The 16,175-nt window shown below is 44.3% G+C and overlaps 2 protein-coding genes across 3 annotated transcripts; one reads left to right on the top strand and one right to left on the bottom strand.

Annotated features, from left to right (window-relative positions):
* The first annotated feature begins 122 nt into the window (after positions 1-122).
* Diablo (diablo IAP-binding mitochondrial protein) lies at positions 123-12,647 on the top strand. 2 transcript variants are annotated; one of them, XM_047561454.1, is made up of 6 exons: positions 123-254; positions 966-1,083; positions 5,233-5,364; positions 6,188-6,298; positions 8,036-8,132; positions 11,857-12,647. In XM_047561454.1, exons 1-6 carry the CDS (start codon positions 205-207, stop codon positions 12,051-12,053), a joined length of 705 nt encoding a protein of 234 aa, XP_047417410.1. In that variant the 5' UTR covers positions 123-204; the 3' UTR covers positions 12,054-12,647. The 2 variants fall into 2 exon arrangements, with proteins under 2 accessions (XP_047417410.1, XP_047417411.1); XM_047561455.1 differs by lacking the exons at positions 123-254; positions 966-1,083 and adding an exon at positions 1,090-1,235.
* A 384-nt stretch (positions 12,648-13,031) lies between these two features.
* Positions 13,032-16,078, bottom strand: B3gnt4 (UDP-GlcNAc:betaGal beta-1,3-N-acetylglucosaminyltransferase 4). The gene is made up of 2 exons (XM_047562202.1): positions 15,979-16,078; positions 13,032-14,093 (listed from the first exon to the last, which is right to left on the bottom strand). The coding sequence occupies exon 2, from the start codon at positions 14,082-14,084 to the stop codon at positions 13,032-13,034; it is 1,053 nt and encodes a 350-aa protein (XP_047418158.1). The 5' UTR covers positions 14,085-14,093; positions 15,979-16,078.
* Between the last annotated feature and the right edge of the window lie 97 nt (positions 16,079-16,175).

Raw genomic sequence — 16,175 nt, 5'->3', positions numbered from 1 at the left:
GCGGTTGGGAGCCAAGCGCAACCGTTACGGCAGTTGCCCCGGGCCCCGCCCCCTCGCTCCCCTTCTGTCCAATCCCAACTGCTTCCTTGGGTGGGGGCGTGGCCACGGGGCCAGGTCCTCTCAGGTGAAGGAGGCGGTGCCCCGCCCGCCGCTCGCGATCTGCGTCACTTCCGGCGTGTGCGTCCGGCGTTCGCCCGCCGCGGGATGGCGGCTCTGAGGAATTGGTTGTCGAGGAGCGTAGCCTCCTTCTTCAGGTACGGCTGCGGTCGTGGACCGGGACGGGAATGGAGGAGAACAGGCAACGCAAGAGAGGGCTGTGGTTCCGCCGGCAGCTCCGGCCTGGGTGCGCTCCTTGGGACGCGGCGTCCCGCCCCCCTCAGAAGCCCAGTAGGGCCCCGCCTCCGTTCTCGGAGGCGAAGGGGTCCCGCCTCGCCTCCGGCTTTTCAGTTACTCGGTCTCCCGAAAGCGAGTTCCCCAGGTCCCGGGCTGATGTCCCTCAGCCGGACGTCGTCCCGAGGGGGTTGAGAGAAGGACGGGGAAGGGTGGAGGACGTTGTCCTCGCGGCGGGCGCGAGCCAGGAGACCCGGCGGCTCGACGCCGGCGTTGGCCCCCTGGCCTGCCGGCCCGGGCTCGCTGTGCGCACTGGGGACCGAGCCAGGGCGCTGTCCCTCGCAGCCACAGCCCTTGTCCTTTTCTGTTGCGAGGCGAGGTCTCGCCGGGTTGCCCGGCCGTCCTCGAACTCGGAGTCCTGCCTGTGACCCCAGGCGTGCGCCCGCTGCGGAAGCGGATCTGGCGTCAGGTGCCCACGCCTGCCCACGCCTGCCACTGCTCTGACACTTAGTGTCACCCGTAGCCGCTCCAGCGCCCTGCTTGGCGCCAGGTCGCGTTTCCAGCCCTTGCAGATCAGGCAGGGGCCTTTCACAGATGGGTGGTTGTGCTTTATTAAGTTTGCCTTCTACCCCTAGGTACAGACAGTGTGTTCCTGTTGCGGTTAATTCTAGGAAACGCTCGTTGATAAGACCATGGCACAAAACGGTGGCGGCCGCCTTCGGTGTGACCTTGTGTGCAGTTCCTATTGCCCAGGTGAAGTACCGTCGTGTGACTTTCTTGCCTTAGTGAGCGGTATCCTTTTGAAGTCTCAAGTCAGCGTCAGACAAACTGCTATAGTTATAACCAGTGCTCCCAGCCCCCCACGTGATGCTGTGTATTGTGCCCGCATTTTCTGAGTTGAGCAGGTATATTGAAATTACCATTTTTTTCTTATTTTGTAGGAATCATACCTAAAGTTGCATATGAGTAGAGTGAAATAAGAGAATATGGTAATATGTCAACAAATATAATTTCTCATTCAGCAAAAATTTAATGAAAAACTTTTGTATGCCATACACTGGGAATGGGGGACAGGACCAGAAGCAGTAGTATGCTGGATATCTTTGAGGAACAATAGAGATGCTAATGTCCGCTGGAGTAGAATGAGGAAGTCAGTTAATAGGTGAGGCCAGGGGCTGGGGAGATAGCTTGGTAGAGTGCTTGCCTTGGGTTCAATCCCCAGCAAGGTGAGGCCAGAGAATTAACTTTGGATCAAATCCTGTGCTTTATACTTTGTGGACCATTGTGAACCTTTGACTTTTATACTGAAAAAGAAAGCTACTGAACGTGGGGGCACTTTTAAAACCCTGAGCTACATCCCCAGTCCTTTATTTTATTATTATTATTTTATTTAGTACGTGAATTGAACTCAGGGGCACTCAACCATTGAGCCCCATCCCCAGCCCTATTTGTATTTTATTTAGAGACAGGATCTCACCGAGTTGCTTAGTGCCTCACTTTTGCTGAGGCTGGCTTTGAAACTCGCAATCCTCTTTGTCTCAGCCTCCTGAGCCGCTGGGAGGGATTACAGGCAGGCAACACTGCCCCCAACCCTTTTTATTTTTTGAGGACGGGTCTAAGTTGTAAGGCTGACCTTGAACTTGTGATCCTCCTGCCTCAGCCTCCCAGGTCACTGAGATTATGGGCAGGCACCACCATGCCTGGCATCACAATATTTTAATTTAGGACTACCATGATTTGGCATAGGTTTTAAAAGGCTGCTCTGTGGATCTAGGGAGACTAATGGGGGCTCATGCTTAAGTCCATGCATGAGATAATAGTGGCTTGAACCAGGTAGCAGGAGAGCAGGTGGGGAGAAGTTGGCCAAATGTGGACAACAGGAATTACAGGTTTTAAATTGCTGTGGTCTTGCTAAGTTGCTGAGGCTGGCCTCAAACTTGTGATTCTCCTGCCTCAGTCTCCCAAGTCACTGGGATCAGAGGCATGCACCACCTGTCCTGAGCAACTGAAAGAATGGAATTGCCATTTACTGGTATGGAGAGGAAGGATGTGAAAAGAGAACAAGAGTTCTGTTTTAGCCCAGTGCAGTGGCACATTCCTGTAATCCCAGCGGTTGAGGAGGCTGAGATAGGATTGAATGTTCAAAGCCAGCTTTAGCAAGAGTGAGGTACTAAGCAACTCAGTGAGACCCTGTCTCTAAATAAAATACAAAAGAAGGCTGGGGATATGCCTTAGTGGCAGAGTGTCCCTGAGTTCAATCCCTGGTACTCACCCCTGCCCCCCCAAAAAGAAAAAAAAAGTTCTGTTTTAGAAATGTCAGTCTGAGAAATGTTCAGTAGAAATTTAGGTAGAACTGTCAGGCATTTGGTATGAAAGTGGCATGGTAGAGCACTTGCTGCATATATGAGGCACTATGTTCAATCCTAAGCACTGCATAAAAATAAAGGTATTGTGTCTATCTACAACTAAAAATATATATGTATGTATGTATGTATTTTATATGTATGTGTGCGTGTGTGTGTGTGTGTGTGTGTGTGTGTGTGTGTGTATGCTTTATGGGGAAAGAACTAAATGGGATGCCAGCCAATTCCATTTTGCAAAATATTCCTGATACTTTTGTGTGTGTCTATCACAGGATTAATTCATTTATCACAAGTATTTTCAGCATTTTCTGAGGTCATTCTCACTGCCTCATTTTAGCTGTCATCTCGGCATGCTGATGAATCTTTAGCCCTAAAACCCTCACCTGAACACTGGTTCATTTTCAGCCACAATAGAAATAGTCCTTTCTTCCTTCTTCCTCTAAAGGATATTTTGGGTTTGTCCTTTCTCAGTTCATATACTATTTTCTAAGTTCCATTTACTCAGTTCTGGGCCACATGACTGAACCCTCTAGTCATTCTCCTATAGTACCGTGATCCTCCTTCTGTTCTTTTAATATTTTTTAGTTGTCAATGGACCTTTATTTATTTATATGTGGTGCTGAGAATCAAACCCAGTGCCTCACACATGCTAGGCAAGCACTCTACCACTGAGCTACCACCCTAGCTCCTCCTCCTGTCCTTCAGAACTCCCAGTGGCTCTCCATTCTATGTTATAGAACTAAAATCTAGAACTGAGGATATAACTTAGTGGTAGAGCACTTGCCTAGCATGTGAGGCCCCAAATTCAGTCCCTACCCCACCAAAAAACTAAACTAAACTAAAATCTAACTAATAACTCTTCCTGCACTCTGACCCTAGCCAGTCCTTTTTTTTTTTTTTTTTTTTTTTGAACCAAGGATTGAATTCAGGGGTACTTAATCACTGAGGTACATCCCCAGCCTCTTTTTGTATTTTATTTAAAGACAGGGTCTCACTGAATTTCTTAGGGCCTCGCTAAATTGCTGAGGCTGACTTTGAACTTGTGATCCTCCTGCCTCCACCTCCTGAACTGTTGAGATTACAGGAGTGCACCACTGTGCCTGGCCCAGTCTCTTTTCTCTTATGCCAACCAGCCCAGATTCCTGTACTGTCCCTTCCATGCAACAAATGTATTTTTTTCCTTCCTTTCTATAATACTTGACCAATCTAATCCTAGCTGTTTGCCAAAAACTATCCCTATCTTTCTGGCCACTTAATATTGTATATTTTGATATTTGATGATAATCTCTATGACACTCTACTTTATCAGCAGACATAAAGGAAAGGGTACAAATTTTGGAGTGAGAAGAGTTGGTTTGAGGGCTATATGTGTGACTATTTGAAAAAGTTACATACTCTGAGCTTCCATTTAATCATTTGTTTAAAAAAAAAAAAAAGTAGTAATAGTACCTGCTATGTTGTGAGGAACAAGTGGAAACACATTGTAAAATTAGCACACTATGTCTGGGTAAATTGGTGCATACCTATAATACCAGTGACTTGGGAGGATCCCAAGTTTAAGGCCAGCCTTAGTGAGGCCCTAAACAACTTAGCAAGACCCTGTCTCAAAATAAAAAGGACTGGTGCTGGCATTGTAGCTCCGTAGTAGAGCACTTGCCTAGCACATGTGAGGCCCTGGGTTCGATCTTCAGTACCACATAAAAATAAATAAATATATTTTGTCCATCTACAACTAAAAAGAATTTTTTTTTTTTTTTTTTTTTTTTTTTTTTTTTTTATAAAAAGGGCTGGGGATGTAGCTCAATGGTAAAGCACCCTGGGGTGCTTTAATCCCAAGTACAAAAAAATAAAAAAACAGCACATTCTGAAGGCTTAGAATCATATTATATCAGAATTAGCTTCTTGTGAGCCAACATAATTGTTCCCTTTGTAGCTCCTCAATATGTGTACGTGATAATTAGTTGATTAAAAGATAAATATAGATAAAATTCTTAGTTTGATCATTTGTTCATGTATCAAAAATTATTTCTTGGAGTTGGGGATATAGCTCAGTTGGTAGAGTGCTTGCCTCACAAGCACAAGGCCCTGGGTTCAATCCCCAGCACAGGGGAAAAAAATTATTTCTTAGGCTGTAATCCCAGCAGCTCAGGAGGCTGAGGCAGGAGGATCTCAAGTTTGAAACCAAATTCACAATTTAGGGAGACCCTGTCCTAAAGTTAAAAAATTGAAAAAAGGGTTGGAGATATTGCTTAATGGTATAGTACCACTGGGTTAGATCCCCAGTAACACAACACTTTTCTCTCCGGAATGGAAAATGGGCGGGGGGAAAAAAATAGAAGGCATACTTTGGAATTATTTCCCTATATTGCCTAAAATAGCAATCATAAAGCCTAAAATAAAAAGTTAACCCAAATGAGTATAGCGCAGCTGCAGAATATAAGCAACTATGAGAATTGTTTTTTCTTGGCTGTCCATGATTAAGTTCTGAGCTTTATTTTATGTAGGTTGCAAGTCAAATAATGGTGTTTGTGTCTTCCAGAAATTGGAGCCTCATTCTCTTAGTAATGAAGCATTAATGAGGAGGGCTGTGTCTTTGGTAACAGATAGCACCTCTACCTTTCTCTCTCAAACTACATATGCATTGATTGAAGCAATCACTGAATATACTAAGGTAGGTCTCTTGCTAAGTCTTTGATATTCTTAACCAGTTGCTTGCAAACTATGGCTCACAATCAAATGTGGTAGGACGTCTATTTTATCAGAACTTAGCCCAGTACATGGACCATGAGTATTTTAGGCCTCTGTTGAAGCCTAAAATATTTACTATCTAGCCTTTTACAAAAAAAAAAGGTTGCTGAAGTTGTGATTAAATCATTGTTTTTATGCTTTTTTTCTAGGAAACCCCCCTCCTTTTTTTTTTCCCAGAAAAAATTAAATATTAGTAGTCCTTTATGTAAAACAGGCTCCAAGATCATCTGGTTCAAAAAAGGGATAAAAGGGCCCAGAGTCCACTATCAGAGGTTACCCTGTGAGGATTGTTTTAAAACCACTGATCAGAGCTAAAAGAAAAGGAGTATATGGGTACTTCAAAGCAGCCAGGTGCTGTGGTGCCTACCTGCAGTCCCAACTACTCAGAAGACAGGCAGGAGGCTAGACTCCAGGAATTGGAGATCAGGCTATCAAAATTTTAAATTTAACACCTTATTTATACATTTATTTTGTGTATGTACTTTTTTCCTTAACCTTTTGATTTTTCCTCTATATTGTATTCTCTTTCTATGTCTGAATTGATGACAGGTTTTTAAAAACACATTTCAGGTAAAAATGTTAGTATTTTGGAATGATACCTTTAGTTCTTATAAGAATAGTATAATTTATGTGAGGTACAAGGACTGGAGGGCCAGTTTGTTAAAGTGGGCCTTCACATCTTTGAGTTATAAATGTCACTAATCCTTCTGACATGCCTCACAGATTTATTTATTCTATGTTTGTAGGCTGTTTATACATTAATTTCTCTGTACCGACAATATACAAGTTTACTTGGGAAAATGAATTCACAGGAGGAAGATGAAGTGTGGCAGGTGATCATAGGAGCCAGAGTTGAGGTAAGCAAAAAATTGTTAGGCATTTCTGTATTGTGTTCCTACCTCATTGTGATGTCTAAATTATTGGATTAAGGTGTCTAATAAACTATTCATTCTAAATCTACTTTTTTTTTTAAGATTGGGGATAAATTTATTTCCTTATTTTTTTAACCATATTTTCCATTTTCTAGAATTCTTTTGTTTTTTTATAATGAAAGAGAAGCAAATATATTTTAAGTGAACAAATTCTACAAAGAAACCAAAACAAAGATCAGTCTATATGGAATCAATTCACATTCATCAGGCTGAGAATACCTTATTTATTACATAGAATACCAATTTTATTTATTCAGTTATGTTCAAATTCTTATGATAATGGAGGTTATACAAAGAGGGTTAAGGACCTTTGATCACAATTAAGTTCTTATTTATGTGATGTTTGTGGCAGAGTGACCTGCGGGAATGTTTAGCAGACAGATACACAATTAACTATATTTATTTGATGAAAAAGAAAACTAGAAGTAGATATTTTATTTACATGAAATGTAATTCAACGTGGCATGTCATGTTTTATATTCTGATGCGGGAAATACTTCCAACTCTGGATGAAGATTTAGGAGATAAGTACACATCATCAGCATTTTGCCAAAGCTTCTCTTAGGGTGATAAAATTTGAAGAGTGCTTATTATTATCTATATTAGGTTAACTTATTTAACTATCATAGCAGAAAGGTCTTTTGTCCCACATTTTAAGAGTAGGGTAATAAAATAATAGTAATAGCAACTTCATTTAATGAGTATTTTTTTGTATTTTTTTAATTAAAATATTTTTTATTTTTAGACACATTTTGATTCATTGTACACAAATGGGGTACAGCTTTTCATTTCTATGGTTGTACACAATGTAGATTCACACCATTCTGTAATCATACATATATATAGGGAAATACTGTTTCATTCTACTGTTTTTCCATTCCCACCCCCTTCTACCCCTTTTTCCTCTACACCATCCAAAGTTCCTTCATTATTCTCTTCCCCCCATCATGCACTTAATCAGAGAAAACATTTGGCCTTTGGTTTTTTGGGCTTGGCCCATTTCACTTAAAAAACTTTATACCAAAAATACAAAGAACCCAATCAGTAAATGGGCTAAGGAAATGGGCAGACAGAAGAAGATATACAGGTGATCAACAAATTTTCATATGAAAAAGTGTTCATCATCCCTAGTAATTAGAGAAATGCAAATTAAAACCACCCTAAGATTTCATCTAACTCCAATTAGAATGGCTATTATCAAGAACACAAGCAATAATAAGTGTTGGCGTGGATGTGAGGGAAAAGGCACACTCATACATTGCTGGTAGAGTTGCAAATTGGTGCAGCCACTCTGGAAAGCAGTATAGAGATTCCTCAGAAAGCTTGGAATGGATCCACCATTTGACCCAGCTATCCCACTCCTCAGTTTATACCCAAAAGACTTTAAATCAGCATACTATAGTGAGGCAGCCACATCAATGTTCATAGCAGCTCAGTTCACAATAGCTAGATTGTGGAACCAACCTAGACGCCCTTCAATTGACCAATGGATAAAGAAACTGTGGTATATATACACAACAGAATATTACTCAGCCATAAAGAATAAAATTATGGCATTTCTGATAAATGGATGAAGGTGGAAAATATGCTAAATCTACTAGTTTGAATAAGTCTGTTTAACTGCTCCTTTGTGTTGCCTAAAGCTCTTTGCTAAATTTACAGATGACTTCAAAACAACAGGAATACTTGAAGCTGGAAACCACTTGGATGACTGCAGTTGGTCTCTCAGAGATGGCAGCAGAAGCTGCATACCAATCTGGTAAGTTGAAGAACTTTTTTTTGTTTGTTTCTAATACGGGAAGTACCATTTAATTTTTCATCTAGGTGTAAGATTAGGGATTTAGATTAGATAATGTAACTGATGATCATTATGGCTTTAGCTTTGAGAAATTTTCCCCATTTCCAAAAAAATAACCAACATTTTATTTGCATAGTAGGAAAATGACCATCCTTGTATATTAGATCAGTAGATGCTAAGGTGTCAATATCTAAAAAAAGAAGAAATTGATAAAACTACTCCCACTGGAAAACCTGTTCGCAGTTGAAGCATTTCATTTTTTCATAATCTAGACAGTTTATTAATAGTCATAGAGCTAGGCATGGTGGCTTACACACCTGTAATCCCATTGACTCAGGATGCTGAGGCAGGAGGATCACGAGTTCAAAGCCAGCCTCAGCAATTTATTGAGATCCTAAGTAACTCAGTGAGACCTTGTCTCTAAATAAAATACAAAAAAGGGCTGGAGATGTGGCTCAGTGGTTAAGCACCCCTGGATTAACTTCCAGTACCAAAAAAAAAAAAAAAAAAAAGTCATAGAATGACATAGATGGATAAGACCTTGAGATCAACTGATGTGAACTTTTTTGTCCAGATGGAAAAAATGAGACCCAGAATTATAGTGGCAAAAACCAATACAGATTATTGAGTATTTGTCTATTTCAAGCTTGTGATAACTATTTCATGGGCACTGTTAATCTCCATTCCTTTAAAATTACTACTTGATAGCTGAAGAAATTGACACCTAAGATTCCATGGTGTAATTTATAAGTGGTCAAACAGATTGACCTGGGTAATGTCAAATTCTAAAACCTCTGCTCCTGGTTGCCAGGGCATTGTCCTCTGTACCTTTATACCCTGTAGTCCCAGCATTGAAAATGTAGTGATTTTGTTGTTTTTTAGCCAAGGTGGTATTTGAACATCACTATCCATCCAGTGAGCTTAACCTGAATTTTTTTTTTTAATGTGTTTAATGCTTAATTTAGCATTTTATGTAATTGGTCCACATAAATTATATTTTAGACTAGCAGTTACTAAGATAGTAGTATGTTGAAATATTGTTATTTTCTCATCAAATCTTAAAATGGTAGAAAAAAAGTTTTTGTTTGGTGATGAAAATGGCACCCAGGGCTCGAGGAATGTTAGGAAAGCACTTTAGTACTACACTCCATCCCCCGAAGGATTTTTTTAAAAGTAGATGAATACTTCTGTACAACCATAGTGAAACCAAATTCTTGGTGAACTAAAACCTGAGAAATTAGAGATTCTGAAAGTAGGGCTGGGGGATATAGCTCAGTGGTAAAACACTGGAACACTTGGCTGCCATGCCAAAGGCCCTGGGTTTGATCTCCAGTACTGGGGAGAAAAAAAAAAAAAAAAAATAGAAACATGTTTAACAAATAGACTAAAGAAACTTTTAAAATATTTAGAACTGTGAGGACAAATGCATTGTATACCAGAACCAGGGGTTGTTAGATGTAGCTCTTCTGTGGTACCAGGGATTAAACCCAGACACACTCTACCGGTGAGCTACATCCCCAGCCCTTCTTTTATTTTGAGACAGAGACTCACTAAATTGCCTAAGCTGGCCTCAAATTTGGGATCATCTGCCTCAGCCTCAAAGTGGCTGAAATTAAGGTGTGCACCACTTTACCTGGCTGACACTTAATGTTCACTGGAATAAGAACTGATGAAAAGACTAAAAAATTCTGCAAAAAAAATGAAAAATATGTACCCCATTTGTGTACAATGAATCAAAATAAGTTTAAAAAAATGAAATATGACTTCGTAGGGAGAGAACAAAAGTATATCAGAGGGCTGGTTTTTAGTCAGCTTTTTCACTACTGTGAGTAAATGATCTGACCAGCATAATTAAAGAGGGGGGAAGAGTTTGAGGGCTCACAGTTTCAGAGGTCTTAGTCCATAGAAGACCAGCTCCATTCCTCCGGACTGCAGGTGAGGCAGGACATCATGGTGGAAGAGTATGGCAGAGGGATAAAGCAGAGAGTGTGAGTCTCCACTCTCCAGATACAAAATGTATACCCCAAAACCACACCCCAATTCCAGTCTCCTCAAGCCACACCCCACCACTTCAGTTACCACTCATTTAATCCCCTTATAGGGGTTTAAGACTCTTACAACACAATCATTTCTCCTCTGAACCTTCTTGCATCGTCTCATATGGGAATACTGCATATCCAAACCATAACAGCTAGGGTTGTGGCTTAGTGGTAGAGCACTTGCCTAGCATGTGTGAAGTTAAGATTTTAAAAAAAGAACGCTTTAAACAAAAAACTATCAGAGAGGACTGGTACAGATACAGAGGTTTTGTAAACTGTATCAGACTATTATGATCTTTATGTAAATCCCCAATTGGCTGAAGAAATAAAGAATCCTTATCAGACCAATAGTAGTAAAAGTTGAAATGGTATTCAAAAATTTTGTGGGCTGGGGATATGGCTCAGTTGGTAGAGTGCTTACCTCGTAAGCACAAGGCCCTGGGTTCAATCCCCAGCACTGCAAAAAATAAAATTTAAAAAATAAAAATTTTGTGTCCCCCACATGGACACAAGTTCCAGGCAGTTTTGTGGAAGAATTTTACCAAATCTTCTTAAATTATAGAAAAGGGTACCTAATGTACAGAACATGGCAACAAGTCTCTTATTAAAATTGTATGAAGCCAGTATAGCATAGATACCAGACTGGACTAGGGCAGTACCAAAATGAAAACTGTAGTTCAGTATCACTCATCAATTCAGATGTAGATCAAATGTAATAATTTATCCTAGTGCAGGCCATATAGCACATATAGTAGAGTGCCCGCCTCACATGCTCGAGGCCCGGGTTCGAGTCCCCAGCACTGTGGGATTGCGGAAATAAACAAACGAAACCAATAATTTACCCTTAAATACAGTGATAGTTCAACACTGAGAAAGAAGCAGTATGATCCACAACTTGAGATCATTTACAGTAGGTTAAAGGAGAAAAGCCACCATGTAGTCATGTACAATTATGTATAAAATTTTAACGTGATAAAAGTTAAGTAGTCCTATTTAATAGTGAAGTATTGGAACTGTTTCCATCAAGGTCAGAAGAGAAGGTGACCTGTCATCTATCTACTACCTGTCAACAGTGCAGTGAAGGTCTCATTCAAAAGATGAATTGATAAAATGTATATCCAGCATGATGAAATACACTAACAGGAAAATGATAGAGCTCAAGATATTTTTAAATAAAAACAATTACAAAATATGTTCAATAAATACCAATGCCATTATGTAAATTTCTTTATTTTTGTGTAAATATGTAGTAGTTTTCTGTGTATTCCATGTATATAGATAGTCATGTTATAAATGGTGGGAAACATGCTCTCTAAATTCCTTGTCTGAAAGAAATATATGGCTTGTTCAAAAATTAACTCATAAAAGGCCAATATTAAGAGCTGTGTAGCTCTTATGATTGTGGGAGTTGGATTTTGTAATTCCGATGTCAGTTGCTGATGACTCAAGGAAAATACTGGGGCTTTGACAAAAGGTGTTGGGTAGTTAAAGGTAGACCTGAATGTGGAGACTCTGGAAAGAGAAGGCAGGCTTGGGGGTTAGGAAATGTGACCTCAAGAGGGGCTCATATGACAGCCCCAGGCTTTGTGTCCATATGTGCCTTCTACCCTGCTGTCTACTCAGGCAGTTGTCCCATCTTTTGGCAGGAGCAGATCAGGCTTCTATAACTGCCAGGAATCACATTCAGCTGGTGAAATCGCAGGTGCAGGAGGTGCGCCAGCTCTCCCAGAAAGCAGAAACCAAACTGGCCGAAGCACAAACACAGGAGCTGCACCAGAAAACACAGGAGGGAAGGGACGAGAGGGCCGACCAGGAACAGGAGGCCTACCTGCGTGAAGATTGAGGGCCCAAGCTGGCTGCCCTTTCTGCCCACTCTGTGGGGAAAGCAGAGGTGGATGCCCTCCACCCAGCATCAGCACAATTCTCTCTGCACGGAGAAGAGGCGGCAGGCTCTACCCTGGCCTATCAGGCCAGAAGCCTTTGTGAGCTCCAATGCCTGACCCTTTCCCCTAGGTCTCAGCTTTTACTGGACCTGGTTGTTAGTCCTTGGGCACTGTATGTACCCTGTTTAACGTTGCACCCCCTCAGCATACTTGCTCTCTTTCTTTAGGCCCAAAGCATTTCACCAGCCTGGGCCAGAGAGGGGTCTTTTAGTCACTTCCTTAAGTTCAATAGCTATTTAACCTCAGTTTCAAGCTTACTTGGATTTTCAAATGTGATTTAGTATTTGTTCCCTCCATGGGAATTTGAGTTTGGTGGGGAAGTGGGGGAGCCTGTCGGGTTTTTAAGATTTCTTTTTAAGTATATGTAATGCCTTCTATGATGTGACCTTACCGCCAGCTCCTTGGACATCTAAGGCCAAGGAGTCAAGAGGGTAACTGTGAAGGGAATGAATGCAGAGTGTTCACCTGGTGCTCCCAACAGGACTTATTCTTGACACATGCCTCTGTGATTCCTTCTTTTCCTTTGTTGTACCCAAAGAATAATTTTTTTTTTTTTTTTACACTTAATTTTTATGTGTCTTCTGGGGCCCTGTGCAGTCACCTTCCTTCACTGCCCATACAGGCAGAGCCCCAAAGGGCTCTACAGATTCCCCCTTGGATTTCTGGCAGTGTTTGCTAAGTTTGGGCTCTCAACACATGCTGGACAGATTCACCAAGTTTCAGTGTTTTTAATGAGCGCTAAAAAGGTGGGAGGGCTTTGCAAAAACAGAATCAGCTTTTCTTGTAGACTACCAAGGATCAGTTTTCAGGCTTCTCAGTTTGTCTTCAAGATAGAAAATCAGTAGAGTCTACTCTAGGGCTGTTGTTCCACTCTCCCCTCAGAGCTGAAGCTTGGGGGTAGCTGCACACTTGAGCCCCTCGTCTGTCACCAGCGCCCACATGGTCCACATTTCCAGAGGACTGAGGCGGTGTACCAACAGGAGCCCTCTATACAGGCAGGGGTCCAGGGGTTGCCGTATTCCAAATGTTTTAAAGCCAGCATGGTGTGTGGGGTGTAACCCCAGCTTCCTCAGGCACATGCCCACAAAGACATCATCGATGGGAAAGAGCTCAGCCCCCTCCATGGCTGCTTGGAGGTGCCTCATTGTGGCTCTGGACATGACATAGCCTCCACCCCCAGCATAGGGTGGGTAGTGGCGGGCCTTGTACATGGAGGGTGGGATGAAGTATTTGACTCTGGTGTTTCTGTTGGGCAAGGCATGGTGGATGACATCTCCCACCAGGAGGTCCTGGGCTGGGTCCCAGCCATCTAGGAACTCCAACACATTGGGGACATGGACAAAGACATCATCATCTCCCTTCAGCATGAAGTGGGCATGAGGACAAGCAGTCGCCACCCAGCGCTGTAAGTGCAGCTCCTTAAGGGTCAGGTTGAAGAAATCCTCAGCGAAGTCCCACTGTAGGATATCATCAAACTCCCCACTCTCATAGGCCAGCAGCTGAGTGGGGGGCGTGGGTCCTGCCACTCCGAGTAGGAACAGCAGCTTCAGCTGCCGGCCCCTAGCCCAGCTCCCTGCCCGGCCCCAAGTGCTGCGGATGGCTGCACGCTGCTCCACATGACCAGGCTGTGATTTGATGGCCAGGAGCAGGAAGGTATCCTTGACACAGCTTGAAGGCTCCAGCAGGATGGAGAAATTTCGGCAGTGACGATAAGTCAAGAAGAGGCGGTGACGACCAGGCAGGGATAGGGAGGTGTTAGCCATTGTGTGATTGGGTAGACACTGGCTGTGGTGGGCCCCAGAGGGTGCCCAGAAGGGTTGGTGGGCCTGAAGGCCCCCTGCCAGTGGGGCCTCCTTCTTCAGAAAGAGCAGACAGCTGAGCAGCAGCGCCACGAAGCTGTAGAACAGCAGCCAGCCCAGCCTGTGCAACATGGCGGGGCCCTGCAGGAAGAGAGTGCCTGAGCCATTCCTATGCCCCAACCCTGACCCTGAGAGCTTGAGCAGAGTCCTGCAACCTTGCAGGTAGTCTCTGCTGGCCTTCAGGATTGCCTTTTATTCTCAATATGTCCTTTGGCTCTTTGATTTTCCTCTCACCCCCAAGGATGGACTAAGCACACCTGCTTTTGCCTGCTTTCTGCTGAGTGGAGTGCTCTGGGGTCCGTTATTTTCCCAAAATGACTTGCAGTCATGTTAAAGTTGACATCATGAGCTTTCACAGCCTTTCCAGGAAACTACCTGATGGAATTTTAGTGAAAATGGGGCAGACAGTTTAGCTTTGGGTCAAATTCATTCTAAGCATGAGACATGACATTCAGAGCTCTTTGGATCCAAACCACTGCACCAAAGTTAGTGTCTCTTCTGTGGCAGGCGACGTGCTGGGTGTTTCTGATAACAGAGCCCCAGGTACGGAGGTTAGGGACAGGAAGCTACGAAGCAGGGCAACAAGAGAGCTCTCCCCACCTATCTGCCCTTAAAAGTTCAGGATTTCCTGGTGGAATGAGCTGGACTAAGGTGTCAGACAAAAATCACACAAAGAGCATGATAAGGAAGTAAGAAAAACTGCAGGGGAATATGCTCTAAGGCTACCCTGCCACCCCACCCCCTTCCTACCACTACCGAGTTTGAGTTTTGACTGTCACTCATGGTCTCTCAAATATCCAAAGAGAAGGTTGAGGAAAGTCAGGCGTCAAATTCTCCTGTAATTTGCCCTCCTTTTTTCCCCTGCCCCCAGTCCCCTCTCCTTGGTCCTCATTACCACATCATCCCCGATCTTCCTCCTTCAGGTCTAGTTGCATTACCATCATACGTGTCCCTAGCATGCTAGGGACACAGGCAAGACAACACAAAACGCACACCAAGAGAGGTGCTGAGAAGAAATTAATGGAATGAAGTGGCTGGAGGAAGGTTGCTCCACCTAAGACAGCCAAGAACGCTGTCCTTAAAGGAACTTTCAAGAAAAACTGAAGCAATGGGTCAGGCCGCGTAAAAATGTAGGGAAGTGGATGCCAGGTAGAGCTAAAGTAGCCAGGGTTGGGGCAGTGCGCTGGAGTGTGATCGCCACACGCAAGGAGGAAACCTGGCAAAGAAGCGAGTGGCAGAGGAGCAAAAGAATTCTTGTTAAATTTCACTCCGGTCGCCGCTGCTGCTTACATGGACTTAAGACAACCAAGCGAGTACTTTGGCTCTGTTCTGACATCTCAGAAAGCTCTCCCCGCTCGCCCACCAGCTTCAGTCCGCGGCCCTCCGCCCCCGACACTGCAGGCAATTCCCCACCGGAGCGCTGCCGACCGCCGGAACCATCGTCTTGCCAAGGGCCTGCCCGCCTCCCCCACGCCGTGCATCCTAATTTAACCCCTGCTGGTTGATCCCAAAGCCCTGCGCGGGCTTCAGAGGGTAGTCACACCCCGCAAGAGGGATGCAGGGTCCTGGGGTGACAACTGCCTGGGTTCCTCACTCGGTGGCCCAACACGCTACGGCCGGCCGCAAAGAGCCGACGTCAGGTTCATTCTTCCAACAGGACTCTAAGGGGTTCTTGGGGACGAAAGGGACTGCCGTCGCCAGAGGAAGGACCAACCCCGCGAAGGACACACGCACGCACCCACCCTGGACGGAGCGCGGCAGACTGCCCAGGTTGGCCGGGTCACAACCATTCTGCCCAGAGAGGTGCGAAAGCCTAGCGGGCCGCGGGCCCCGGGCCTCGCACCACGCCAGCTGGAGGTGGCCAAGGCGCGGCTGCGGAGACACCCGCCCCGCACAAGTGTGGCAGCCGCCCTCCCAGCAGAGGGATCCAGACGCCCCAGGCCCTGCACCTGTCCCCCCAACCTACCAAAGCGTGACTCCCGGTCGGAGCACAGGAGAGGAGCTCGCCCCGCGGAGCCAGATAAAGGAGGGCTCCCGTGCGCCCAGCTCGCAGGGCTTGTGCAGCCGCCGGGGCCACGGGGAAGGCGGGGCCTCCCGGAGGGCGGGGCCACCGCGCGCGCGCCCACGTGGGCCCCGCCGCGCTCGGGCTGCACCTGCCCGGCT

Source organism: Sciurus carolinensis, chromosome 8 (assembly GCF_902686445.1).
Source record: "Sciurus carolinensis chromosome 8, mSciCar1.2, whole genome shotgun sequence".
Taxonomy (NCBI): Eukaryota; Metazoa; Chordata; class Mammalia; order Rodentia; family Sciuridae; genus Sciurus; species Sciurus carolinensis.
This window is presented reverse-complemented; position numbering and strand designations above follow the sequence as displayed.